The 27,792-nt window shown below is 37.6% G+C and overlaps 1 protein-coding gene across 4 annotated transcripts in view; it reads left to right on the top strand.

The window, feature by feature from the left end:
- Positions 1-27,792, top strand: part of CCDC50 (coiled-coil domain containing 50) — an 85,105-nt gene that overhangs the window by 32,562 nt on the left and 24,751 nt on the right. For 3 of the 4 annotated variants that reach the window (XM_070406572.1, XM_070406570.1, XM_070406571.1), the window contains exons 3-9: positions 346-472; positions 5,393-5,483; positions 14,960-15,077; positions 19,135-19,659; positions 26,440-26,555; positions 26,982-27,026; positions 27,132-27,230. In XM_070406572.1, the coding sequence (XP_070262673.1) occupies positions 346-472; positions 5,393-5,483; positions 14,960-15,077; positions 19,135-19,659; positions 26,440-26,555; positions 26,982-27,026; positions 27,132-27,230 (1,121 nt within the window). The remainder of the gene's footprint in view (positions 1-345; positions 473-5,392; positions 5,484-14,959; positions 15,078-19,134; positions 19,660-26,439; positions 26,556-26,981; positions 27,027-27,131; positions 27,231-27,792) is intronic. The other variant, XM_070406573.1, reaches the window with a different exon arrangement.

Genomic DNA, 27,792 nt, shown 5'->3' with positions numbered 1-27,792 from the left:
TAAAAGTAAGTATTGAAAAATGTAGTTTAGAAGTAGAGTGATAGCTTGTGGAGCAGAGAGAGCACTGGCCCTGGCTTGCGAATATTTGCGTAGAAGTCCTGTCACTGCCACTGTTTTGCCATGTGACCAAAGGCAAGTGACTTAACCTTTCTGACCCCCTTTTTACTTAATGGAAAGATGGGGATAATAATTCCTGTGCTGCCTATTAACCGGCATTACTGAGAGCATACAATAAAGTGATGGGTATGAAGCTCTTTAATGGAAAAGCTCTTTTTAAGTTTATTAGGAAGTTTATTGTCAATAAGCCAAAGCATTGTAATTCCTCTCCTCCATCTTTCTGTCCAGTTGAGCATCATTTGGCATCAAACATTCAGCGGAACCGTTTGGTCCAGCATGATCTCCGGGTGGCTAAGCAACTCCAAGAGGAAGATCTGAAAGCTCAGGCTCAGCTTCAGAAGCGCTACAAAGACCTGTGAGGATTCTGGGGAGTGAAGGGAATCATGCCGGGACTGGTTTACTAGTTTCCTCTGTGGAGCCAGCAACCAGGGCAGGGGAGGAGGAGACTCCCCTTCTGTTCCTCTCATTCCTGTCACTGTTAGATTAAAAAAATTGTGTGTGTGTGTGCGCGCGCACGCGTGTGTGCACGTGTGAACGTGTGTGTGTGTGTGTGTGTGTGTGTGTGTGTATGTATCTTTTTCTTTGATTTGAAAACTTTCTTTTTGGAACATTGACTTGGTTTAGGAATGTGTGCATTCTGGTGGGAATGAACTCTTAGCATTTTCACTGTATGACTTTGAGAAATGTGGTCCACCTATTTTCTTTTCGTACGAGATGGGAAAAGATGATCTCTGCCTCACAGGTTGGTTGTCTGGGGGAATCCAGTGAAACACTGTATATGATAGAGCTTCATGACTTGTATTGGGTTCCTTTACTATGTCCTATCAGGGTTTGCTGCTCTTATTTTCCTCAAACTCCTTACTTTTCAGATCCAGGAAGAATCTTCTGGAAAGCTCTGAATTGTGCACTCAGTTCTCTCCATAGCTTCAGTATCTGACAAACATTCTTTTTCAGTCTCCTCTTTTACAGTTAGATATGAAAAGATCATATCTAAGTTCTCTTACGGTACAATTACTTTTTATTTTCAATGCCCTAAAACTCCCAGGGTACATTTCTTCTTTGAGAGTAGCTCTAATACCTAAATCTCTAAGAGTGGATTTAACCATTAGATATTGTTTTGAGGAGAAGGGGTAAAGGGAGATCAAAGGGACCCCTCAGTTTTTTTTTTTAGTTGTCATGTTCATATAAACAAGAGAGCCTGTTATTTTTGCTGCCTTTGAGGAAGGGTTTGACTTTATATTTTATTATCGGTAGACAGAACTTCATCATTTTTTTGTTCAGCTTCCATCTTTTGTAAATAAACATTCTTATTAACTCTTGCTATCCCTGACACCATGAAAGGCACTGGAGACCACAGATGTGAAGAAACATAATCACTGCCCTTAATGGCTTTAGGAACATATTCTGAACACTTTATATGTACAGGTACATGCATGAAGCACATATAATTGAACAGTCAATTTCATGCTTATGAAGAGAGAAGAGATTGAGAAAACTGTCCCAACATAGGTGATATATTTAATCTGAACCTTGATGGTTAATTAGGAGTTTATAGTGATAATTGAGGAAAACCATTCTAGCCAGAGGGGGAAGCATGCATAAAGGTAAGAGGTAAAAGGACCTGGGATTGCATGGTAGCTGCAAGATGATCAGTATTGCTGCAGTGGGGGGTGCGATTAGGTAGGAGATGAGGCCAGACCAGGGGTGGGCAAACTTTTTGACTCGAGGGCCACAATGGGTTCTTAAACTGGACCGGAGGGCCGGAACAAAAGCATGGATGGAGTGTTTGTGTGAACTAATATAAATTCAAAGTAAACATCATTACATAAAAGGGTACGGTCTTTTTTTTTTTTTTAGTTTTATTCATTTCAAACGGGCCGGATCCGGCCCGCGGGCCGTAGTTTGCCCACGGCTGGGTCAGAGAATACTCAAACGCTGGACCAAAAGGTCACATAAGTTATGTTAAGGAATTTAGGTTTCATAGATTTTATATTATAAGTAATAGAGAACTAACTGTTGGAGTTTTAGAATTTTCATTTAGAGACTTACTCTGGGGACTGGGAAGGCAAAGGAATAGAGGTGGCAAGATTGAAGGGAGCTATTCAGCAGTGGTCAAAAGCATCAATCAGACCATCAAACCTCAGAGGGAAGGCACAGATGGTGGGGGAAAGGGGAGAGATCAACCAGAGGACTTGTATGCATGCATATAAGCATAACCAATGGACACAGACACTGGGGCAGGTGGTGGGGCAATGGGGGGATAAGGACACATATGTAAAACCTTAACCAATAAAGAAATTAAAGATAAAAAAAAAGAAAATAAATAAATAAATAATAAAAGATGGTGAGACTTGAATGGAGGATAGTGAGCAATACAGATGCAGAGGGGAGTGATATCATAGAACCTAAATGTTAATGGAGTTAGAAGAGAGAGATTTGAGATGTATGGAGGTTTGGTGTCACAAACCCAGTAAAGGTGAGAACCAGAGGTAGACTATTCAAGAATAAATCATTGCCTTTTAAATTATTCACAATTCTCTGTTATGAAAGCCAGTTCCTATGTTGATGCGGAAGTTTAATATCCCGAATGAGTGTAGTGATAGTGAGTATAACGAGGTTGTTGAGGGATGATCGAGACAAACCACTGTAAAATACAGATCAAATCTGGTGAGTGATGGGTTATAGGTCCTAAATGAGAAGAGAACCGGGCATTATATTCCTGCCTGAGACTTCAGGAGTTTGGAGGTATTCTTGGCTGAAATAAGTAAGTTAGAAATGAAGTTTTTTGATTTTTCACATCCTGGCAGTCTTGACTGCTGAACATCAAGAGGAGGATTACATACTTAGATTTGAAGGAATTAGAACCTTCCACTCATTCTGGATCCCAGGGTTCCTGTCCAAAGTCAGGCTTGAGAAGATTGTTAACTACTCTTTTTTCTTTCTTTATTGATTAAGGTATTACATATGTGTCCTTATCCCTCCACTGCCCCCACACCCCCGCTCGTGCCCTCACCCCCCTGGTGTCTGTGTCTATTGGTTATGCTTATATGCATGCATACAAGTCCTTTGGTTGATCTCTCCCCCTTCCCCCCACCTTCCCCTACCTTCCTTCTGAGGTTTGAGCATCTTATTGATGCTTCTCTGTCTCTGGATCTGTTTTTGTTCATCAGTTTATGTGTTGACTACTCTTTTCTCACTGGATTTTGCTTCCTCAGGAGTCTATATAATTAGCTAAGCAAAGTAGAACTGATTTAAAATCATGAAGCTCAACTTAAACTTCATTTCTTTCTTTTCTATACTAGGACATTCATCTTCTATGACCCTTGTGACCTTTAGCACTTCATTTGGATTTGCCTTCTCTACTGTGTCCTGCTTTCTTCCCATCTGTTATCACCTTATGTGTAGGTCATAGTTGCTTACTCCTAATCAGATTTTATGTTAATTTGGAAGATCCAGGTAGCACAGTCTTTGAAAACTATGATTTTGTGTATAATACTTAATTACTAGAAGTGAGTGAATGAAAGGAGGCTCTAAGTATAAGTAAACATTATTCTAAGTAGATTTTTTGCTTATTTTCAGTTTTTTTGGTTTGGAAGATTACAAATCTTGGAATATAAGGCCAGAAATATGAAGTCACTAAATCCAAAATCTTTTATAGCTGATTAGGTGACATGAGCGGGCACATGGCACTGGGAGGACCAGAAATCTGGCCTGAAGACATCTTGTCCAGTGCTTTTCCCCCAGATTCTGAGAAAGACTTGCATCTCTTATCTGTGCTCTCTATCTTGTATTCTCACTTTCTGTCATGTGTGCCTAATCACTCCTATGTGTGCACACATCTGTTTTCACCTACATCTACGTATTTCTAAATGTGTTGAGAGTGACTGTTCCCTTGTGCAAATGAGAATAATTTTAATTATTTTATCCCTCAGTTTTGTATAGAAAAATTAGGATATTGCCACTCTCCTCTATCCCCACAGCACTTTTCAATTATAAAAGACTGCCATTAAACAGATTGTACAGTGGGGGTGGGAGGTAAAAGAGGATTTGGGGGGGTAAATGGTGCTGGAAGGAGACTTGACTTGCGGTGGTGGACACACAATATAATATATAGGTGACGTATTATAGAATTGTATACCTGAAACCTATATAATCTTATTAATCAATGTCACTCGTATATACTCAATTAAAAACCATATTATACAGCCAACACTGAAGATTCCTTGAGTATTTTAAGGTCAACTGGCTGAGGGAGAACTAAGAAGATATATTTGTTTAGCAAACAAAGTACTTACATAAGTCACTATTGTAATTATTTCAGCATTTTTTTAGATAGTAAACTCTAAGCATGTATGTTCATCTTTCTGAGCTAATACTGTGTAAAAGTTGGCTCCCCAGATCTATCCTGTTCTGGAGTTTTAAGCTGCCCATTGATTTTTCTTGAAACCTGAAGCCAGAAGACTTGTAGCTGTTTCTGAGAGATCCAAACTCAATTTTCTGTTAGAACTTTTTTATGGGTGCTGTTTTAAAGAATCTGTTTCTCCAACCAAAAGTGTATTAGCAGCTTCTGAGCATAGGAGCAAGACTAACTCATTTTTGTATCCTCAGTGTTGAGCATAGAATCTGCATATAGAAAATAGTATGTTTAAATCTCTGTTAAGTGCCCGCATGCCAAAACAAACAAAACTATGGTAACAGCAGTTGTCTCAGTGGCCAGAGTATTAAATAAGCTAGAATCAGCCAGAGAGGTTTCTACTGGGAACCGAAGCTGGGGAATATACATGTTTTCCCTTTTTAAAAACATTATCAAAACAAAAAAATATATACAATTAAAAATTTATAAACTTCAAAGTCATACTACCCCCCCTAGGTGATCACAGTATTGTTGACATTGAGTGATCTCACTCTCAGTGTTTTTCTGTGTACTCTCTACGTATTTGTGGAGATTGATCTTACAGAAAACATGCCTTTGCAGAAAACATGCCTGTCTCTCTGTAGGTGGTCCCAGTGGAGTGAGGTGATATGGTAGTGTGGAAAAAGCATGGGGCTTTCCATTGTAGTGTCCGGATCAAATTTTCACTTAGTTTCTCTGTGACCTTAGGGAGGTAATTTCATTACTTTGGCCTCAAGTTCTTCATCTGTGAGTGGTGACAACATCAAGCTCTGCAACACTGTTGTGAGGATTGAGATAAAAGTGTGGACTGGCTCATAGTGAGTAGTCAGTACATTGTTTCTTATTTTCTTTACTCATGTTGTTTTGACTTTTGTTTTTTAGTGAACAACAGGACTGTGAAATTGCTCAGGAAATCCAGGAAAAGCTGGCTATTGAGGCAGAGAGACGACGCATTCAGGAGAAGAAGGATGAGGTTGGTTAATGCCCCTCCACCCAATGGAGGAAGGACTGCTCAGTTCTGGAGCAGTTCCTTTCTGTGTTCCTGGGCTCAGTGTACGGCTGCTGCATGGGCAGTAGAACTCTCCTCTTTTGAGTGCATAGTCCAAGCGTTGCCCTCCAGAGACCATTGTTTATTGCCCACCGATCAGTTGCATGTAGTGAAATCTGAAAACATGATTAGTTAGTTTCCTAGGGCTGCTGTAACAAATTACCAAAGACCTGGTGACTTGAAACAAGATGAATTTATTCTCTTGAAGTGTTAGAGGCTAGTAATTGATATCAGGATGTTGGCAGGGCTATGCTAGCTATTGGGAAAGATCTTTCCTTGCCATGTTCTAGCTTCTGGTGGCTCCTGACAGCCTTTGGCATTCCTTGGCTCGTTGCTGCATCACTTCAGTCTCTCCCTCCATTGTCATGTGGCCTTCTTCCTTGTATCTTTGTGTCCTCTGTTTTCTTATAAGGACATCGTTAGGTTGAGGACCTACCCCAATCAAATGTAACTCCTCTTAACTAATTACACCCTCAAAGACCTTATTTCTAAATAAGTTCACATTACGAGGTCCTTGTTAGAAATGAACTTTTAGGGGACTCTATTCAACCCAATACAGGATGTCTATCTATAGAGTATTCCCACAACTTTAATGTGAGCATATCTTAAGTGTGGCCTGAGCAGGGGTCAGGAGCAATCATTTCTCTCTCTTTTTTGTTAATTGTTTTACTTCCCTATGATATGCTGACTCAAAGCACTGATCTGTTTGATTGTGTATATATTTTTAAATTGTATTGTTTTTAAAGCCAAAAATGCCTAAAATTAGCAATAGTATTTGTTTTAAAGATTTGAATATGCAAATATTACCTGCATTTGTGTTATGTTTTCTGTATTTGTTAATTTCTTTTCATACCTATTATGCTATTCTCGGCCACTATCTTGATTTATAATAAGTAAATGATTTATCATTTTTAATAATATAATGGTCATATGATTTATTATATAATTATAAATACTTTGTAGGATTAAAGGGGGCACTATTAATAATTTACATAATCTGGAATTGCCCTCAGCTAACTGGCACATATGATTGCCCTATTAAGTAGATATGGGCAGGGTCACCAGTATACTAGTCTGTACACATTGCTACTCTCACTGAGCCATCCTGGTTCCCATAGAACTGTTTGTTCATTGACAGGTGAGTATGGGACACTCACTGTGTGAGTATGGGACACTCACCCTATGAGTGTATTTAGCTGTATCTTTAAGAAATAAACCACGATTCTGTGGTCATCCGAACTGGAAGTAGGAATTAGGGATTGCCTCCTATCCTTCCTGTTATCAGCACAGGAGCTCTTTCTTCCTGCAAAATGTGTTGCTTCTCTATAGTCAAGACTTTGCTTTGGGAATGAAACTGGGAACTGAAAGAAGTGTTTATATTTTGTAGACAGGAAAGCTTTTTTAAAATAACAGAGTAATAGCTTGCTTCTGATAAATGCTACTGGTGTCCTGTGATTTTCCTCCCCACCCCTGCCTCATTCAGGGACAAATGATTATAAGGAGAAACCAAAACACTTTCTTTTACGCATGTAGAATCTAAGTAGCAATCTCAATAAATAACCCGATGGTAATATATATAAAGTAAGCAGTGTAGTGAAAAAGTTCATTTTTCAGATGTAGAAGTTGACTTGAAGAAGAAAGTGACTGGTCCCAAGCTGTAATAAGGTACCAGAGAAATGGTTGTACATACAATACAGATTTGACTGACAGCTTCTGACTTAGTTATATTGTGACATGACATAAAACATGTAGACTTTGAAGTTAACTGCCCTGGGTTTGAATCCTAGCTGTTTAACTTTTAGCCTTGAGTTTCAGTATCTTTCTTAAACGTGTAGAAACTCAGGTTCTATATTGGAGAAGTCATGATAGTTATGCATAATTTAAAGAGCTGTTATGAAGTTTAAATGAGATCGTGTACAAAAGACCTTCGATACATATTAATTTAATAATTGCTCTTTTTGCTTTATTGCAAGGTGTTTTTCTCACCGTTCTGCTCTTTAAAACAACTCAGATTTCTCTTGTAGGGATATGGATAAGTTAGTGGAGATATGTGATAAGTTAGAGAGTGGGACAAATATATAGGCTTAGTATATTCCAATATGCTGAGGTTTGAGGGATCTTCAGGAGTTTTCTTGCCCTTAAAGGCCTCTCACTACCTTGCCTTCCCCACTGTTTGACCTACTGAAATGTTTCCCCTGCCCCTGGACAGCGCAGAGGTTAAATGCAAAACCCAGCTGTGGAGATTTAGCTAGGCTAGCCTTTAAAAACTCCATTCAGACTTTTTGAGTTTTCAACTGGTGCCTTAGATTAGGTTTCTTTTATGGTAGAAAGATGTGACTCTCAGCTTACAGGTATGTTGTTAATATTAAATGAACAAAATTTGCATTAGTAAAGTTTGTCCTTGAAGGATGTATGATAATGCTAATTGGTTTATTTTCATCCAAGCTGGCTCACAAAGGAGACTGAGACAGCAGTGCTCATTTTCCTGCCAAATATTCCAAAAGCCTTGCCTGTTAGTCATGAACTGTCTTAATTCCTCTCCCTGCCCCCCCCCCCCCCCCCCCGCCCCGCACTCCCCCGCCCTCCTTTACTTCCCTGTAGAGTCCGGTCTGCTTAGCTAATGAGTTTTTATTCAACAGCAGGGATGTGGAAAATTCCTCTCTGAATTTTCACCCAAATCTCTTTTAGAAATTTTTGGGGTCAAATTTCTTGGGTACTTTATAAATCTCCTAAAACAACCAGATGTAGAATTCAAAGCCCCTTTACTCTTTTTTTTTTTTTTTTTATATTTTATTGATTTTTTACAGAGAGGAAGGGAGAGAGATAGAGAGTTAGAAACATCGATGAGAGAGAAACATCGATCAGCTGCCTCCTGCACATCTCCCACTGGGGATGTGCCCGCAACCCAGGTACATGCCCTTGACCGGAATCGAACCTGGGACCTTTCAGTCCGCAGGCCGACGCTCTATCCACTGAGCCAAACCGGTTTCGGCAAAGCCCCTTTACTCTTGATACAGATTTTCTTTTTCTGAACAACATTGTGCAGGAGAATTAAGAGTTATACAACTTTGTGGGTGAATCAGCATGTCTAGCTTTGTTCTGGTATAATTTTATTATGATTTTAACAGAGCACAGATGAAGGAAAGTAGCATTTCCTTTCAGGGAGACAGCTGTTGAAAAGTTTTTAAAAAAAGGAAAGGAAAATATTGCTAGTTATGAGGGTTAAGAGGGTGGGAAAATAGCCCTTAATCATTAAGCCCCCAGGACAATGAGGTTCTGACCCACATCAAATACATATAGACCACAGTTGTGCTTCAGATCGAGGCCCAGAAAAGCAGCAAAACCTTTCTTATCAGCACTGTGGCCTCTCCCTGCTTTCCTTCCCTCTCCCTTTCCCCCTCTTTTCTCTTGTTACTCCTCTCTCCTTCCCTCCTTTCCTTCTTTCTTCCTTTTTAAAAAAACTGTTAACAATGTCTTAAATATAGTATCTGCATGTATTTCTAGGCGTCCTGTTGAAAGGGCTGTAGCCTTTGGGAATACCACACTGCATTAGTTTGCGATTAGTACAAGTGGACTAATTTCACTGGGGTCCCTCTCTTGATCACAACATAAGCATTTGTCAGTGCCCTTTAATAAGGCTAAGGAGTATGTATTTAGTTCATTTAACTTAGTTATTCTTAAGTAAAACTCTAAGAGAGAAAGTGTGTGTGTATCTATTTATATGTGTATATGTGAGATAGAAAGAGAGAGAGACTATCCATAGAAATACATATATGTGTCTTTGAACTTAGGTTTGTAGTTAGACATGAACAGAGCAAGGATGATGGGCCAGGTATAGAAGATCACCAGGATGGAAAGCTCCAGGTGCCTAGCAATGAGCAAAACTGGGAAAACAAAGACCTTGCCCCCAGGGTAACCTTTCCTCCCCTAGCCTATCGCTGGTCATCTGGTTTAGACCCACTGACCTTTCATATAGCTGGTCATTCGGTCTGGACCCCCCTGACCTTTCCTTCCCTGGCATGTTGCTAGTTATGAGGGTTAAGAGGGTGGGAAAATAGCCCTTAATCATTAAGCCCCCAGGACATTAAGGCTCTGACCCACATCAAATACATGTAGACCTCAGTTGTGTTTCAGATCGAGGCCCAGAAAAGCAGCAAAAACAGAAAAGCGTCCCCACAGGCTGACCTCAGGACCAGTTGCATTGGATAATGACCCCCTATCTTGGTGCCAGCCAATGAGTGGAGACCATGACCCTGAAGGACACACCTAGAAAGCTGATGAATATTCTGTCAGGATCCTCCCCGGAGACTTCTCATAAAACCTCTGCCCTTAAAGCTCTTAGGACAGAGGACCTAGGAGCAGACCCTAGTCTTTCTCCTCTTTCTCCTACCCCAGGCATGTTACCTTTATCCTTCTCATTCCTAAGCCCTAAGTGCCCTTCTTTTGCCTCTGTAACTGGTTTCCTACATTGCTTGTACCACTCACTTCTACCTCTGTGACTTTCCAGATAAACTTTCTCTTATTGAGTCTTGGCTCTGAATTCTTTCCTAGCCAGAGCTCAGATACCACGGTTGCTGAACCCAGGTTTGGTCTGACCCAACCGGTCTAACACCTGTTGCCATTCTCACAGCCAACAAGTCCAAATATATGTGGCTGTTAGAAAAAAAACTTCTTTTTTTTTGTTTTCTTAAGTAAACAACATAGCCAACCATGTTATAAAAAGTCTGTGGCACTTGTCCAGCAATTTAAAATTATTTATAATATGCACTGCTCGTCCTTATTTAGTAACCAATTTACATTAAAAATTAATCGAGTGTGACCATGCTACTTTTTTCATAGCATTTTTTAACTGATTAGAATTCCATGTTCTAGAAGAATTTTTATATAAGTTGGTGATATTTAGAGAATAGCTCAAATAGTAATACATTTTAGTTACTAAAATTTTTCCTATGTTTTGGTACTAAATATATATATATATATATATATATATATATATATATATACATATATATATATATATATAAAGGGATAGTGAATGGAAAACTCTAGCTAAGATAAAGTCTTCTCTGTTTTTATCCTATTTATACTGATGTTTTTGCATCTATAGAATTGGAATGATCTTCCTAGCATTTCCTAGTATTATACAGTAACCCTTTTGGGATTATACCTGCTATGAGTTCCCTACTGAGTTAGATGGTAAAGTTATTGCTAGTTGGTAAAAAATTCAGCAATCTAATGGAATGGCTTTCTTTTTTTTCTTTCTTCTTTCTGACAGTCATTTGACTATCACGACTTTAGATCTCTTTTAGGTTGTTTTTATACCCAAGATTTCCCCAGGGGGAAATAACCCTGTTATGAAATCATATAAACCATAAAAATACTTAAGGTATCCAACACCATGGTTCAGTAATTTGTCAACTGCTGAGAAAAATGTGCCAGGCTCCTGTGGGCTCCAACGCACCTTGCTTGTGTTAATGCCTCTCTCAGGGCACTCATCTTTGCACATCTCACATTATGTAATTATTTGCTTCTAATACTTGATAGATAAGGACTTTCAGGAAAGTGACCATGTCTTGTTTCTCTACAGGCTTCTAATAGTATGTTTGGCCCATTGAAGGTGTTCAGCAAATCTTTGTTTTCATTAAAATGACTTTCCTTAGCATTCTAGAGATTTTCTACTGTGCTCTTTCTTATGCTCACAGCTTCAGATTTTCCAGTTGGGTGACTTGGATAACAAAAAGGGGAGAGATGAGATATAATGGTAAATTGTCATTCCAATAAATGGCTTGGCCAGAAAGTCTTCTATATCACAATTATTCTGTGTTGTCCAAAGTAAGTCTACCTGATGAATATGATTAATTAAAAAAAAATAAACTGATGAACAAAATAGATCCAGAGACATAGAAGCATGGAGCAAACTGTTGAGTCTCAGAGGGAAGGTGGGGGTGGGAGAGTGGATGGTGAGAGATTAACCAAAGAAGTTATATGCATATATGCATAACCCATGGACACAGACAATAGTGTGGTGAAGGCCTGGGGAAGCGTGGGTGTGGGTTGGAGGGGATCACTGGGGAAACAAAAAGGGACATCTGTAATCCTTTCAGCAAAAAATATAATTTTTTAAAAAAAAATAATGGAAAATTACTTCAGAAGGGCTTATGAGTTATTTTAGCTTTGTTTTCCCAAGTTATGTTTTATGGAACACTAATTCTATAAGGTTTATATTTTTATGTAAAAAAAAAAAGGCTTCTGCCACAGTAAATTTAGAAATTCATGAATTATAGGAAGATAACAGGTCTCTTTTATCAAAGTTTTAAAATAACCTAATGCTCATTTTAAAAAGTTAGCTATAATACCTGTTTTCCATGGAATGCTTTGAGTTTTTTAGGAGAACCTTTTGAGTCCTCTGTATTTAGGAGCAGAGCTTGGGAAATCCTGTTCTAGATTAACCTTTAACAGGAAGAAGCTGAAGACCAAGGAGGTTATTAATGTCGCATCCAAGCATTGTGACTCATAGTTGCCATTGTAAGCTTGTTTCAGGGGAAATTTTTTATATTGAAATCACCCAGTTGAACTCATTGCACAGTAATAATGTTGGAAAGCACGGGGGAGAATTGACTTAAGCTAAACCACTGTTATATTAAAGCAGTTATTTTTCCATTGACTTTTATTCTTTCACTCCTCAAGCTTAGGTAATCTTTTTCTTACCAGGTAGAATCTTACTCAGAGAGCCAAGAGCTTCAAAAAAGGAAAAGGTTTGGGTGCTAAGGTGCATGAGACATGATTTTTTTCTACTTGATTAACATCACTTCTTTTGACTGGCTAATGTGTTGTGGTAAAGGGGCATCATCCTTGTTTCTCTGCTGGCTTTTCACACTGAGAGAGCAACTTATTAGTATGTATTTATTAAGACTAAGTTCAGTAGTAGGAAAGCAATTATAAGGTGTCTGTGGAGTGTAGTTTAATAATTTCTGCTGACATTTGGAGCTGATAATTATTCCTTATATTTTTTACTCAGTTATAGCAAGGGGAATTTTTTGTTTTCTGTAAAGTAAACCACTTAGGAAAATGTAGTGTTGGGTGCTTAATAAACATGATGACTTAGGGAATTGTTAGCATTTTTCCCTACTTCTGAAGCAAAAAGTATAGGAATTTTGGAAATCCTATAACAGATGATAACTTTGGGAGAACAGGTTGTCTGTCCCACCTCTCTATTGTCCCGATTGACATATCGCTTTGTAAGGCATCAAATGTAATAAACCTGGCACGGCAGCTGGTACCTGGTAATACTCAGAGATTTATTAAAATGGTACCTAAGGGAGTCAAGATATTTGACTTTAAGATTGAGTAGTTCAAACTCTTCATTGTATAGATAAAGACTTGAAGCCCAAAGAAACTCATATTAGTGGTTAGTATTTCTTTCACAGTGTCTCTAGAACATCTCTGGCTTGAACTGGAAGGAAAAAGGAAATCATCTTAACTTCAGACTTAGGGACCATTTCTTTGCATGAAAATGGTGTGTGTTAAGTAGGATTGTGTTTTTTGCCTCTCATTCTGAGTAGCAACATTTTGTGAGTGCACACTCAAGTGTCTGACACTGTAACGTGGGCTTTTATATAGATTATTTATCAAAATATAAATATGTACTTATTTATATTTCGCACAGTTTTATGAGAATCTTCCAGTGTAGGTAGCACTCAAATAAAGGCAACAGTGTATTTATAACTTTGAATTTAGGCATTATTTAATATAAAGTCAGATTTGTAAGCCTATTTTGGTGAACATTAAATATTGAGTATCTGGCTGAAACCGGTTTGGCTCAGTGGATAGAGCATCGGCCTGCAGACTGAAAGGTCCCAGGTTCGATTCCGGTCAAGCGCATGTGCCTGGGTTGCGGGCACATCCCCAGTGGGGGGTGTGCAGGAGGCAGCTGATCGATGTTTCTCTCTCATCGATGTTTCTGACTCTCTATCTCTCTCCCTTCCTCTCTGTAAAAAATCAATAAAATATATTAAAAAAAAATATTGAGTATCTGGATAATCATTGCTAATTTATCCAGCCTCAGCATCCAACTTATTTCTACACTGTTGTGTGAAAAAAATTATTTAAATGGCATTTTTTTTTGTCTTCCAGTCTTACTATATTCTTCATTTTGACTTATTCAGAAAATTGCAAAAGGAAGAATAGTAATTGATTCTTCAAAATTTACACTAACATTTAGGCACTTCTGTATTTCTTGTTATAAATACAAAGAAATAAGCACCTCAAACTACCATTGTTATTACTGTTTGCACCATTGAGTGTTGTTGCTATATTTGTATGAGCCTTTAAGAGTCTGGTGACAGCTCTGGACCTTTTCTTCAAAAAAGTGTACACAAACAAAGTTTATGTGTTATTTTATGGGGCTTTCATAGAAATAATCTTCAGATTCAGAACACTGTCACTTTTCAGCTCAAAACATTTCGTAACCCTTCATTTATTACGTTATCTACTCCAGACTTCTTAAAATTGTCTTCAAGGAATGCCTGTGATTCAGCCTTAGACATTTTTTCTAGCCTTACCTTTCTCTGCAACACTCACATTCTAATTGGACTATTGATCATTCTGTAGATTAATATCCATTAAGACATAATTTTGCTGATGATGCTCTCTCTTTTTACTTTACCTATTGGAATCCAGTTCTTTGTTCAAAACTAAACACATATGCAAAGACTTGCACTAATTCCTTTAAGGAGAAATAATATTCTCTTTTTTGTAGTCCCATAGACATTTTTATCCTTCTTTTGAGGTTTTATAATGTACTTGTAGTTATTTGTATGCACCTTTCTTTTTTTAGGGAGATGGTAATATTTTGGGGACAGGGTTAGAATGTTGTTCATCATTCAGTAATTGCTTAAATCTTGCCTGGAGATGAAGTAGAGGGGAGACAGGAGGAAGACTGTTTTCTCTTTTTCAGTTAAGACAGTGGTAGTCTGATGCAGAGCTCAAACAGGATCAGCCAAAAACTCTTAACATTAAATTATAAATACAATTTATAAAGTTTTATAGATTACTGCATCCTTCCCCACCCAGACTTGCTGAATCATTGTCTTGGGAAAAGGGCTCACAAATACGAATTTTTGTTGTATAGCCAACTTTTGGTATACTACGTTTGAATATCTTCAGATTAAGTTTAAATTTTAAAAAATACCTTTCTCTGTCATCTGGATCTTGTGCCTCTCCTGTTGAACATTCATTTGTGCTATTTAAATTGCATGAGTTTAACACCAGAAAGTCTGCAGAACCATAGACAGAGCCCGCCTACAAAAGCTTAGCAGTGGAGTGTGGAATCATTGACCTGTGGGGTCATTGTATGGAGTTTGTGTTTTGCTAATATTTATTTTCATTCTCTCTTTATGCAGGACATAGCTCGCCTTTTGCAAGAAAAGGAGTTACAGGAAGAGAAAAAGCGAAAGAAACACATCCCAGATTCCTCTGGAGCCAATGCTTATGGAGAGAGTTACTATTATGAAGACGGAGGTAACATTGCCTACATCATGACCTATTCTATCCTTAGATTCAAAGCTTTTTTTCCCCATTCATCTTGTCCTTTAAACATAAGCCAATGGTGACAAATTAAAATTTATGATTCTCTGTTCATTATTTTGCTCTTGATGCTTTCTTTGCTATTCAATTACCACATAGAAAACTTTCTGGGGGAAGGAAGTCCCTTCAAAGTTTCTCTTTCTTGTGCTTGTGTTTGCAGTGGTGGTGGGCAATTTCGGTGGTGGTGGCTCTTCACCTTCAGTGTGTTGGGAAACGAGTATTTGCAGGTTATTGCTCAGTCCTTTTTAAAGATCTGTCAAAGGAAGATATTTCCTATAGTTTCTAGTATGAGTGTTTATTGTAGTTCAGCTCAGAGGCCATACTTAGGATAACAAATACATAAAATCTAAAGGCTGCTTCTAGAGAGTAAAGATTTAAGTTCGATGGTTTTAAAGACCTTTGCAAACTAATTGTCAGTTGCTTCTCTATAATTTCATTAAGAAAGGTAAGTGGGTGTTTGTTTTTGATGAGTAGAATGAAAGGAATGTATGTGCAGATGATGGAGTTATCACAGTTTAGGTGCATCTTGCTCAGTCACATTGTTCCTCCAAATTGATCATAATCAGTAGAGCTCAGCCCTATGGTGTAATTAGTAAGCAGGTTGATTCTCCATTTATTGCTTGCTGTGTTCTTCTTCCATATGTAAAGTGCCCAGCTCTTTTTGGATACCCATTTTTCTTACACTGATTTTTCTAATGCAGACATGTAGTACATCATTTAAAAAGAAACATTATGGCCCATGTTGTGCTATACTAGAGACTAGAAGGTAAAGAGTTACTCTTTAGACTTAATTAAAATCTTAGGAATGTGTTTTTATTTTGTTTTTATTTTTAATTTTACTCTGGAGGCATGTTCACTGCAAATAAAAATAACTACTTTAAACTTTCAAGTCTATAAAAACCATTAGGATGGCAATGAGTATACTAAAATATTAATTTTAGTCTCTCTCTTAAAACCTTATACTAACTTGAATTGGAACTCAAACCTGGTTGTTTTGATCACAGTGCCCTCATCCTGATTCATATCATATGTTAAGAATTCAGTGGATTTTCAGGGATATCTAAAAGTTGAAAAAAACACCCACTATCCTATTTATACCTTAACTGCTTTTGTAAACTTATAGAAAGTGGCATATATGCCACTTTTGGGGGATTGGGAATGTGAAGTAGTGACCTCCTTAGCATATGCTTGTAAATGTTGGAATTTGTCTTCAGTTGTGTTGTTGTTGAGAGATGATGTATTGCTGAGCATGTGATCCTTACTTATATGCCTCTGAGTTAGACCCAAGTTGAAATCAGAGGAATCACATTACAATTCAGTTTGTATTTACAAAGTGGTACTTATGTTCTTTGCAGTGGTCCTTTCCCAACACATAAGAGATATTCTTTCATTGTACTTCTCTGTCTTTGTGTAATATGATTTTTGCCTTAATTACATAATAATCACAGTATATTATTACAGAAGCTTTCAGGTGTTTTTACTTAAAATTTAATAAATTAATCTTTTAAAAATGATCATTTATAAATGTTATACAAATTTATGATTATACCAATATCTGTCAGATTTATATCAACTGAAATGGTATATCTTACTCATTTGAGAATCCATGTTTTTCTTTCAAAGCCACTTACTTACCTGTATTGCAGGTATATTAGTGATTTTTTTTTAAGTTATGGTCTTTGGAGTCATACGATCTAAGGAAGTTATCTATTATAATCACTCTAAGCCTTTTTATCATTTATAAAATGGGGATTATAATAATATATTCTCCTTATGGATGTTGAGAAGATCAAATAATGTAATTTTGGTAAAGACCTATAAACTCTCAAGTACTATTGTTTATATATATACATCAATGTTATGTATGTATAACAAAGTACTTCTTATATCTAAACAAACATCATCTTATTTTGAAAGACAAACATGGAGGCACCAAATATATATATATATATACACACATATATATACATATATATGTACACATGCATGTATATGTATATAAGGAAGTTAATTATATTTGCCAAATAACTTGGTCTTAAGAAATGTACAAATCTCAGTCCTTAACTGGATGGGTTTTTAAAGGATCCAGATTCCTCAACCCCTGTCTTTTTTTTTTTTCTTTCCCATATTTAAAGTGTCACAGCAAATTAACTAAACAATAAATATTTTTATCCCATCAACTCTGAAAATGTAGTGACTGTTCTGCTTTCCTTCTTGTAACACATTGCCCTACTAATTAGTAAAACTACTAATACCATATAACGTTTGAGAAAGAATTTAAAAACACCAACAACAAAATAATCATAGCCTCAAAAATCCATGTTGAAAACAAAACACTTCTTGTTTCTTTTGGCCTTAAAGGCGGACTTCACTCATGCAGCTGTCCTTGGAAACACTGGCACTAACACTGCAGGTCATTGTTCCCTGGATGTGGTCATCATTCAAATAGCTGTCTGTATTATATTAATTCACAGCAGTAGTCAATTGGTTCTTTCTCAGTTGTCAAGATACACTTAAAATAAGTGTTTGGTTAAAAGAGTAGGTGGTATTTTTTTTTTTAAATTACAGAGTAATTGTTCTGTTTCACTTTTGCTGTTATGTAAAAAATAAATTTAACTATAAATTCTGAATATAAGTACTTTTACTGACTTTTCAGAAGACATCTTAATTTAGATGTCATCTTTGAAGCAAATTTTCGTAAGTTCAAGAAGTAGTTCAAGATGTTTGAGAAGCTTATGGCATCATTGATGCATTTACCAAATATCTTTCCTTCCTCTATTCCTTTATTAGATTAACAATAACAAACCTAAAAAACAAACAAAAAACCAAAGCAAAGCCAAAAAAAAAAAAAAAAAAAATCCAAAAACCACAGTAAAACCTAGAAACTAAAAAATGTATAGTTCTTTATTTCTTTTATATCCTGTCAACTTAGGGTAGCTGTTTCAAATGCAATTCAGCAAATCACTAATTCCAGCTATCTTCGAAATTTTCCATGGAATTGGTCTCCTTTTATTATTTTGCAAATGTATTGAATGTATTATTGGCTTAGAAATGTTAAAATAAATACACTCTTGCAAAGTGCATATTAATGTACTTCCTTTGTTTCTATACTATACTTGTGCCTAAGTGAGACCCAACAAAAGCACCTATCTATTTTGCTGCTTTTAAACATGGTGTTAAACTTAGGGACTTGTATATTTAGCACATACTGTATTTTTATATAAATAATATAGAATCATAAGTTTTAAAAATGAATTTAGGAAATGACTATTTTTTGTGTATTCCATGATGGCATCTCTTTTTATTTTTTTTTTTTCTCTGCCATGATTCAAGTAAGATTGGGAGCAGAATTATCCAAAGATAACAGGGTCATTGAATCACTTAAAATTCTCCTCTACTTCACCTTCTTTCACATTGAACCCAGTATGACTGGGAATGTTTGCTTTGGCCACCTAATGGGAAAGGATAGAGGAATACTAAAATCTGTGGATCATTTCTCTGAACTACATGGAAACTATCAACATTCTGATCTTGATTTATTATTTCCAAGAAGAATATTTGAAAGCCTCTGACTGGAATCACGAAGCTTAGTTTTTTCTGTTTTATGAGATTTCCTCAACCCCCATTTCCCCCCTTATACAGTTCCAAATTGGTTTTATAAGTATAATTTAACATTTAATGGCTGTAATTTCTGTTTTTGGCAAATATTAAAGTGCTTTGTTAACTCTTCCTAATCATGATCAAGATCTTTCAGATTTTTTTCACTTGATTGAATGAATTAATTACTTCATTTATTTTACTTCTTTGGCTATGTACCCAGAATCCTTCCAGTAGATGCCCGTCCCCTACTTTCAGTTTGTTAAGTTGAAAAAGTGGTCCTCTTCATTTTAAAACAGGTTAGGTTTGGATCCTGTCTCACCTGTATAGTGAGTCCATAATCTGATTAAGTTAACCTGAATTTCTGTTTCCACATTCCTCTACCGCCACTCAGACCAGCCACGGTCAAGGAGGGCAAGGGAATTGGGTTCTGGATTCTCAAAGTCTTGTAAACTCCAAAGTGATGAAAAGACTGTGAAGCCGAGAAAGGAGAAACCCAGACATCCACCGGAGAACTGGGAAGAACTGGAAGAGCATCGTTTACCTGAGAAGTCTCTGTCCTCTAGCTCACGCAGAGTGAGGGATGATCCCCAAATTATCACTGAGCTGTGTGAAAGGAAAGGATCTGGCCATGAGAGGCCCCGGAGACCTCCGCTTCCCAAGATCAGCGGTGAAGTGTTTCTGAGCACGGAATCTGATGACCGGGAGGCTTGCAGTAGCCATCGGACTCGGAATTGGGAAAAACATTCCAGACACCAAGACAGGCTTTCACCAAAGTCTTCTCCAAAAGCAGGGATTCACTGCAAGGAGGCTGCTTATGGGAGGGAGCGTGGGCAAGGGGAGCGCAGAGAGCGGAAGCACAGGCCCAGGACTCCTCCCTTCTCAGAGAGTGAGGAGCAGCTCCACCTCCATGACACAGGTAATAGAGGACGTTGTTACAAGGCCTGGTATTGTGTGTACGTATAAGCTAATGTCTTTAGTAAGCATCTCAAGCAGCCTGTTCTTATGAAATAAACCTGGTGCCAAATTTTACATAAGGTATTTCCTTAATCTCAAGTAAGCAGGAAGAAGAAAAATATTGGTGACTTTCCCTTTCTGTCTTCCGAGAGAGTTACCCGGTCCTTCCAGCCCTAGACGGCAGTGGAGGTGCCCTTCCCAGATACAGTTCTTCCCTTGCCAAGATCCTACATCTGAGATTCAGATACCAAAGCAAAGCTCCCGAATTTCTGGTTTTGCTTCAGTGAACCCAGAAGATCTGGTGACACTGCCTTCACAGCATTTATTTAACTAGAAGACCAATGGGGCTGGAGGTTCTAGATTTTCTTGCCCTTATCTTTCCCATCTGTAACGTGAGAGAGTGGATAGGCATTCTCTTACGACACTGCTTTGTATATTGGGAGCCTTAATCAGTTTTCATCAGAAGCAGCTGAACTATTTCATAAAAATGCAGATTTTGGGTCTCCCCTAATGTTCTTCAACCCTAACTATAGTTGTTGTTCTGAGGTGCCAATATCAAGTAAGTTCCTGGTGCAGGCCCTTCACTTTATTGCACTTCGCAGATGTTGCATTTTCTACAAATTGAAGGTGAGACCCTCCTCCAGCAAAAAGGTTATGACTCGCTATATTGCCACACTCGCTCTATCGTGGTGGTCTGGAACCAAATCTGCAATATCTCTAAGGCACACCTGTACTTTTATAGGGATGAAGAGAACATTAGATTTAAGCTTTCCATTTCTGGCATCTCTGAGATTTAACTCTGAAGTCCATCATTGATACAGTGAAGGATCTCTCTATTTTTGTCTGGAAACCTTGTGGCTGTAACACTGTAAGCCCTAGCACTGCTCTATCTGGTAGTAGACCATACTTACCTCCCTGGATCTATTTTACTCCTACTGAAGTTTTTTAGAAATGCAAGGGTTATTGGGAAAGGAGTACCAAGGAGGCATCTGTTGTTGTTTTCTTCTTTAGTGTTTGCCCAGCCAACCTCTACTTCTGATCTGGAAACTGGTTTTGAGGTTGCAGATTCAGGGTGATTTAGTTGCTGCTTCCTATCAGGTTAATCCTTTAAGTTGTTAAAGGACTTGGTCAAAAAGAAAATGAAAATTTAGTCCAACAAGCCATACTGACACCTGTAACAGATATTCTTGCCTCAGGCTTTGTGTTTGGGGGCTTATGCTTAGATCTGAGCCTCAGAGGGTTAATAACTTAAGGCAAAACTATGGCTATGTAAACAGCAATTGCAAATTAGATATACTTTGAACAGTGAGTTATTGGGAGCATAGAGGAGGAAGTGATATATTCTATCTGGAGTAGGCTTTATGAGTGAGTTATACTATATCCAGATTTAGAAAGACATGTTGGAGTCCTAAAGGTTTGGGGGAGGAGCGGTGATTATACCAACCTCTATATTTTTGATCTGTGAACCTGACCTTATAAGTGTGCTCCAAGGGCTGGTTAACCTTTATGGCTTTTAGTTATACTTGAGGAAATGTTAAACAGGCTTAGGAAGGGTGAAACTGATATAAAGCTGGGCACTGAATCACAGACCCGACTACTGGAGGTATAGGTAAATGTTTATTTTTTTTTTTTTTTTTATTTTGCCAGCACAGGGGTTTAAAAAACAATGTGGCTGGGCAGGTACTAACATGGCTACTAACATAGTGCTGTGTCTGTCATTTTGTATTCAACTTACTTTACAGATTTTACCCCACTAGGCTAGTTTTTCCAAATCCTCTGGAATAGGTCAGAGGATTTCATTAAAATATAGTTACTAGGCACAGGTGTCTATTCTTAGTTATTAGCATTAATAACTTCCCTCATAATTAATAACCAGGAAACTAGCAGGACAACAAATAGCTTGTTCTAAGTAAGCATTAGCAAGACCAGATTTTACAGTCTATTGAAAAGGGAATGCAAAATAAAATTGCTAAATTAAATATAAAATTGGTTAACCTTCTCAAGGCCAGGACACCCATACCACCTTTGAGGGTAACTTTTCTATTTAGCTGTTAATATCATGTCAGCCTGTTAATTTTCTATAGGTTAACCTTCAGCCTTTCAGGTTCATAAAATTCTGCACCTTTCTGCTATGACATCCCCCAAGTGTCAGACTGGCTTATTATAAAATATTCTTGTATTATATTAAAGAATCTGTCATCATCATTTTACCTTGTTCTAGCAGAATTTATTTAAAGGTAAGTTTTATTTTATTTTATTTTTTTTACTGAGGAAGGGTCTTATGTTCTTATACTGGAGAATCATAAACAGAAAAAAAACACAAAATCAAGCAAAATTAGATTAAGAAATTAATGTGGAACTGTTGAAAGTGAGTTTTCAAAATATGTTTAGGCTATTAAAATGAGGACAGCCTTTCTGTTAATTTTCTTCAATTAACTGTGCTTTTAAAGCTTTTAAAGCATTCCTGTTTTCTGTAATGATAGCCTTAGATTGCACTGGCTGAAGTTCCAGAAATTATTCTGGGCTATGGAAATTTCTACTAATGAGACATGCAAGTTCCAGTGTATAGCAAGAGAACAAATAAACTGTTTTCCCACTATATATTTGGAACTGAGGGAGATAGCACTTCAAATTCTAACTATTTTTATTGAGGTATAGTTGACATATAACATTATACTAGTTTCAGGTGTACAACATAATGATTTGGTATTTGTATATATTGTGAAATGGTTACTACAGCAAGTCTAGTTAACATCTATCACCATGTACAGGTATAATTTTTTGTGAGTGTGATAAGAACTTTTAAGATCTGCTCATTTAGCAACTTTCTAATATGCAATACTAGGGGCCCAGTGCAGGAATTCATGCACCTTGAAAGGAACTGTGAGTCGCGAGGCTGCAGTGGGCACTAGGGTGGGTCTCCGCCTATCCTCCATGCCCCTGCCCAGCCCCGCCCACCACAGCCCCTTGTCACCTGTCTGCCAGCAGCCCTGCTCCCGCTGCCACTGCTCCCATGTGCTGACAGCACTGGCCCCACTTGCATCTGCTGACAGTGCAGAGTGATTGGGGCCAGCAGCAGGTGTGAGCAGGGCTGGCATCGGCAGCAGATGCGAGTGCTGGGCAGGACCATGGCGCACAGGAGCAAAGAATTTTCAGTAACCACAGAGGCTCGCCCCAATGATGGCAACCAGCATCCTGCCCTGGTCTGGTCCCCCCACTCACCTGCTCCACCATCCTGCCGCCTGCTGCCGATGTCTGCCATGTTCCATGTGCGTCCCCTGATATGCTCATAGTGACTGGTTGTTTGGTTGTACTGCTGTTCGGTCTATTTGCATATTAGCCTTTTATTATATAGGATAGTATTATTAACTGTAGTCAACATGCTGTATATTACATTTCCATGACTTATTTTTTTTATGTATTCTGTACCTATGAGCACATGACTGTATTCCTCAGCTCCTTTATTTATTTATCCATCAGTGTGCTCTTAGGTTATTTCCATGTCTTAGCTATTGTAAACAATGCTTTAGTAAACATGGGTACATATACCTTTTCCAGTTAGTGTTTTCACTTTCTTCAGATAAATATCCAGAATGGGGATTGAGGGATAATATAGTAGTTTTATTTTTTATTTTTCAAGGAACATCCAAACTGGTTTTGATAATGGTTGCACTAATTCAGTTTACATCCCACCAACTGTTCATAGTGGTTACCTTTTCTTCACATTCTCACTAACATTTATTTTTATAATAGCCATTCTAACAAGTTTTTTTATTTGTATTTTCCTGTTAATTAGTGATTTTGAACATCTTTTCATATACCTATTGACCATCTGTATGTCTTCTTTGAAAAAAATGTCTATTCAGATCCTCTGTCCATTTTTAATCATATAAATATATATATATATATATATGTATATATATATATGGTGTTGTATGAGTTCTTTATATATTTTGGAAATTCCTCCTTATTAGCGATGTGATTTTCAAATATTTTCTTCCATTTGGTAGGTTGCCATTGGTTTTGTTAATGGTTTCTTTTGCTGTGTGGAAGCTTTTTAGTTTGATTGCTCCCACTTGTTATTTTTCCTTTTGTTGCCTTTGCTTTTGGTGTCAAAACCAAAAAATCATCTCCAGGACCGATGTTAAGGATCTGACTGGCTATGTTATGTCTAGGAGTTTTATGGTTTGGGATCTTATGTTTAATTATTTAATCCATTTTGAGTTAATATTTGCATGTGGTGGAAGATAGTGGTCCAGTTTCGTTCTTTTGCATGTGGCTGTCTAGTTTTTCTCAACACCATTTATTGAAGAGACTGTTCTTTTCCCATTATATATTTTTGGTTCATTTGTTGCAAATGATCATATGTTAAAAGTTTTTTCCTTTCTTTTTTTTCTGGTCTTTCTATTCTGTTCCATTGATCTATGTATCATTCTCTCTTTAACTGCCAAGAGGTTACAGTCTTCTCAAAGTGTCAAGCCAAGTACGACTATTGCATTTGAATACCTTTCAAGTGTCTTTGATAGATATTAAAACATTTTCTCAGTTAATTCTGTGATGTAGAGTAGGAGGCATAATAGTGGAGAAAGTTGAACATATCCCACTATATTGTTTCTTTCACTGGATGGCAAAATTGAAGGGGCAAGGGATACGGGTAATCTTTCCTATTGTCCTCAACTAGGCCTTGGGCTGCTCACTGTGTCTTTTTTCTATAGATAGGAATATGATACAGCAATCTACCTTGTCCACTGACTGCCCAATACGAACTTCCTTATATAATTTTATTTATTTTATCTAAAATATTCCTTTCCAGCTATGACCACACTAATCATAACTCAGGGAGGTTTATATTCCACTTAAATATGGTCCACTCTTGGGAGTGTGCTACTGTTTTGTGATTGTCCCAAACCACTCAGAAATCTGGATTAAAACCAGGCCGCCTGCATCAGAGTTAGTAGCTCTAGAAACGATGGGAAGTTGAAGTGGATTCTCTTCTGGGCAGTCATGTACTAATTGGCCTGAAGCTAAGAAAACCATGTTTAATAGTCTTATTTTGTGTGGGAAGGGCAGATGAGTCCGTGGCTTTAGGATTTACCGCAAAGCTAGGTTCAAAGCTCTAAGAAAGGCTTCACCAGAAAACTTACTCTCTTCATCTGCCCAGAATTTAGTTGTATTTTCTTGTCTTTCCTTTTTTCTTTTTTTGTTTAAAGCAAGCAAATCAAGTGTGGTGAGGCATTTTACTAAAAGCCATTTTAATATGTGGTTATTTTGATGGACATACACACTAAACTGGTAGTTCTAATGCTAATTGCAAATAATCAACTGTTAAAGATTTTTAAAAAACGAAATACTAAAGGCAAGATCTCTCCAGGCTACTTAAATTGGAATCCCTGGGATTTGGGTCAAGTTTTTTTTTGTGTTTCTTTAAAGCACCACAAGTGATTCTAGTATACAGCCATGGTTGAGAACCACTGATATAAACAAATAGACAGTTAGGATTGAATTTTCTTTCTCCCGTCAGCAATCCATTTACTGAAGTCGCTATTTCAGATAGTTAATCTCATTCACTGCATTCAACGTTTTTATTATTTCCGAGTATAATGTATTCACATTGTTGAATAGTTGTAATTTAGAGAGGGTACAAAGAAGGAAATATCCACAATTTTGAAATGACTATTAGCATTTATCAGTCTATTAAAAGTTATAAAACGAATGTATGTGGCATTTAAAATTTCAAAATAAGAAGCCAAAATCCCCCCTCATCCCTGCCTGTTCCTTTCTCAGAGGAGTAAAACTCTAGAGTCATTGTGGTCTGTTTTCTTTATATTATACCCTCCATAAAATTTCACAACAACAGTAAACTGATCAGAGCTATAGGGAAGATAGGAGAAGCAAGTGGGCTTGTTGGCAATCAGAGCAGAAGCCACAGCAGGACCACTGGGTGCTAAAAGATACTTGGTCACATAACTCCCCTGGGATGCTGTTCTATTCTCTCGGAGGGAAGGTGTGCAAGGCTGAAGCAAATAGAAGGAAGTCTTTCATTTCCTCCAGTCTTGACAGCTTAGCCTCTTTAAAACCTCAGCTCTGTACCTTTCTTTCCTCTGAACTCTATTTCATTGACTTACCCTTTTTTTAAATTTAAGATTTTTTAAAAATATATTTTTATTGATTTCAGAGAGGAAGGGAGCGGGAGGGGGAGATAGAAACATCAACGATGAGAAAGAATCATTGATTGGCTGCCTCCTGCACGCCCCCCACTGGGAATTGAACCCGCAACCCAGGCATGTGCCCTTGACCGGAATCAAACCTGGAACCCTTCAGTCCGCAGTCCAATGCTCTATCTGCTTAGCCAAACTGGCTAGGGCCCCCCCCCCCCCTTTTTTTTTTTTTTTTTTTTTTTTACTTTCTGTTTTGCAAAAGCCTCACAGTCTCTAGCCTAATAGCCTGATTTCCTGTTCTTGAAGAAACTGTGAGAGGGGAGGTTTTACCAGGAAGGGTTGGGTGGGTAACTTTAAGTGTGTGGATTGTCTGCATCACCACTTCCATGTTTTAGGGGAAAAATTATTTCCAGTGCACCCTGCACTGAATTTTGGAGTGGCAGCAGTATTGTCAGTGTTAGATAGCAAAGAAAGGTAAACTTTAAGGTAAAGGTGGTGTTTTTTTGTTTGTTTGTTTTTACCATAAATTTTGCAACTATTTAGAAAACAAACGTGGTTGCCTTACTCTATTGAGTTTTTTCTAGGAATGAAGCCAAGGGGGATGAAAGAATCAGTTTCTACTCCGTCAAGAGTGACCCCCAGAAATCAGGAATGGTATGATGCTGAAATTGCCAGAAAACTGCAGGAAGAAGAAATTTTGGTGAGCAAATTTTAATGCAGAAGTTGAGTTGAATAAGGTTTTTTGTGAATTGAGTCATTCTTGAGATTATATAATACGCATTATAGTCCTTTATCAGTTAAGGAGCTAATACCCTTTTTTTTATTGGTGGAAAAATCAAAGAACAGGATTAGAGTATGTAGTTTTATTTACTGAGCAAGTGTTAGCAATAGAATTCTATATACATATCTCTCCATTTTTGAGTTCTGACAATTCTCTAAGAATCTGCTGCAGAATTTGGTTAAAAATAGACCCCGCTTTAGCTGGCAAATATATACCAACCCTTATCAACTTGAAAGAAGTTAATCGAAACTAGTTTTAAATACCAGTTTATTTTTATGTAGGATTTTAAAAAATGGACAGCATAGAATCCAATTAAATTTTTTGTTTGTATTTTCTGTACTATAGGCTACCCAGGTGGATCTGAGAGCAGCTCAAGTGGCCCAGGATGAGGTGAGTTCATGGTAGTTAATGACTTTGTTTAGCCAATATTCTTTGGAAAGTAATTTTCTACCTGCAACTCTGTAATCAATGACAATATGGACTCAATTTGTTTAGGAAATTGCTAGACTTTTAATGGCTGAAGAAAAGAAAGCTTACAAGAAAGCCAAGGAGAAATCGTCATTGGACAAACGAAAACATGACCCTGATTGGAAGGTAGGGTCTGTTTTTTGTCTGTTTGTTTTTTAAAATGACAAGTTAAATTAGAACTGTGAAGGGGACTCTGCTTTTAGGGTAAGCTCTGCAAATATATTTAGGTAAAGAAATTATCTGTATCACATGTGAATCTGACTTGCAAAAGTTATTTTACTATAAAAAATCATACTAAATTCTTGAAAGTAACTATTTAAAAGCTACTGCTAAGATTGAAAAACTCATTTCATTCATTTTAAGACCAACCGAAGTGTGAGTGCTCTCTGGTCATGAGCAATCTTAGTTTTACTATCCTTACCTTACAGGAGAGCATAGTGTTTTCATGTGCTTTCAGATGGCCTTTTCTTCCTCTCTGTTCTTTCCCTATCTATATATATAAAAGCCTAAGCGACCATTACAACCGGTCACTATGACATGCACTGACCACCAGGGGGTAGACAATCAACACAGGAGCTGCCCTCTGGTGGTCAGTGCACTCCCACAGTAGGAGCGCTGCTCAGCCAGAAGCTGGGCTCACGGCTGTCGAGCACAGCTGCAGCAGCGGGAGTGTCTTCCACCTCTGCGG

The sequence above is a fragment of the Myotis yumanensis genome, unplaced genomic scaffold (assembly GCF_028538775.1).
Source record: "Myotis yumanensis isolate MYYU_CA2020_CCGP unplaced genomic scaffold, mMyoYum1.0.hap1 SCAF_2, whole genome shotgun sequence".
In the NCBI taxonomy this organism is placed as follows: domain Eukaryota; kingdom Metazoa; phylum Chordata; class Mammalia; order Chiroptera; family Vespertilionidae; genus Myotis; species Myotis yumanensis.
Note: the sequence above shows the minus strand (reverse complement) of the source record. Positions and strands in the feature narration are given on the sequence as shown.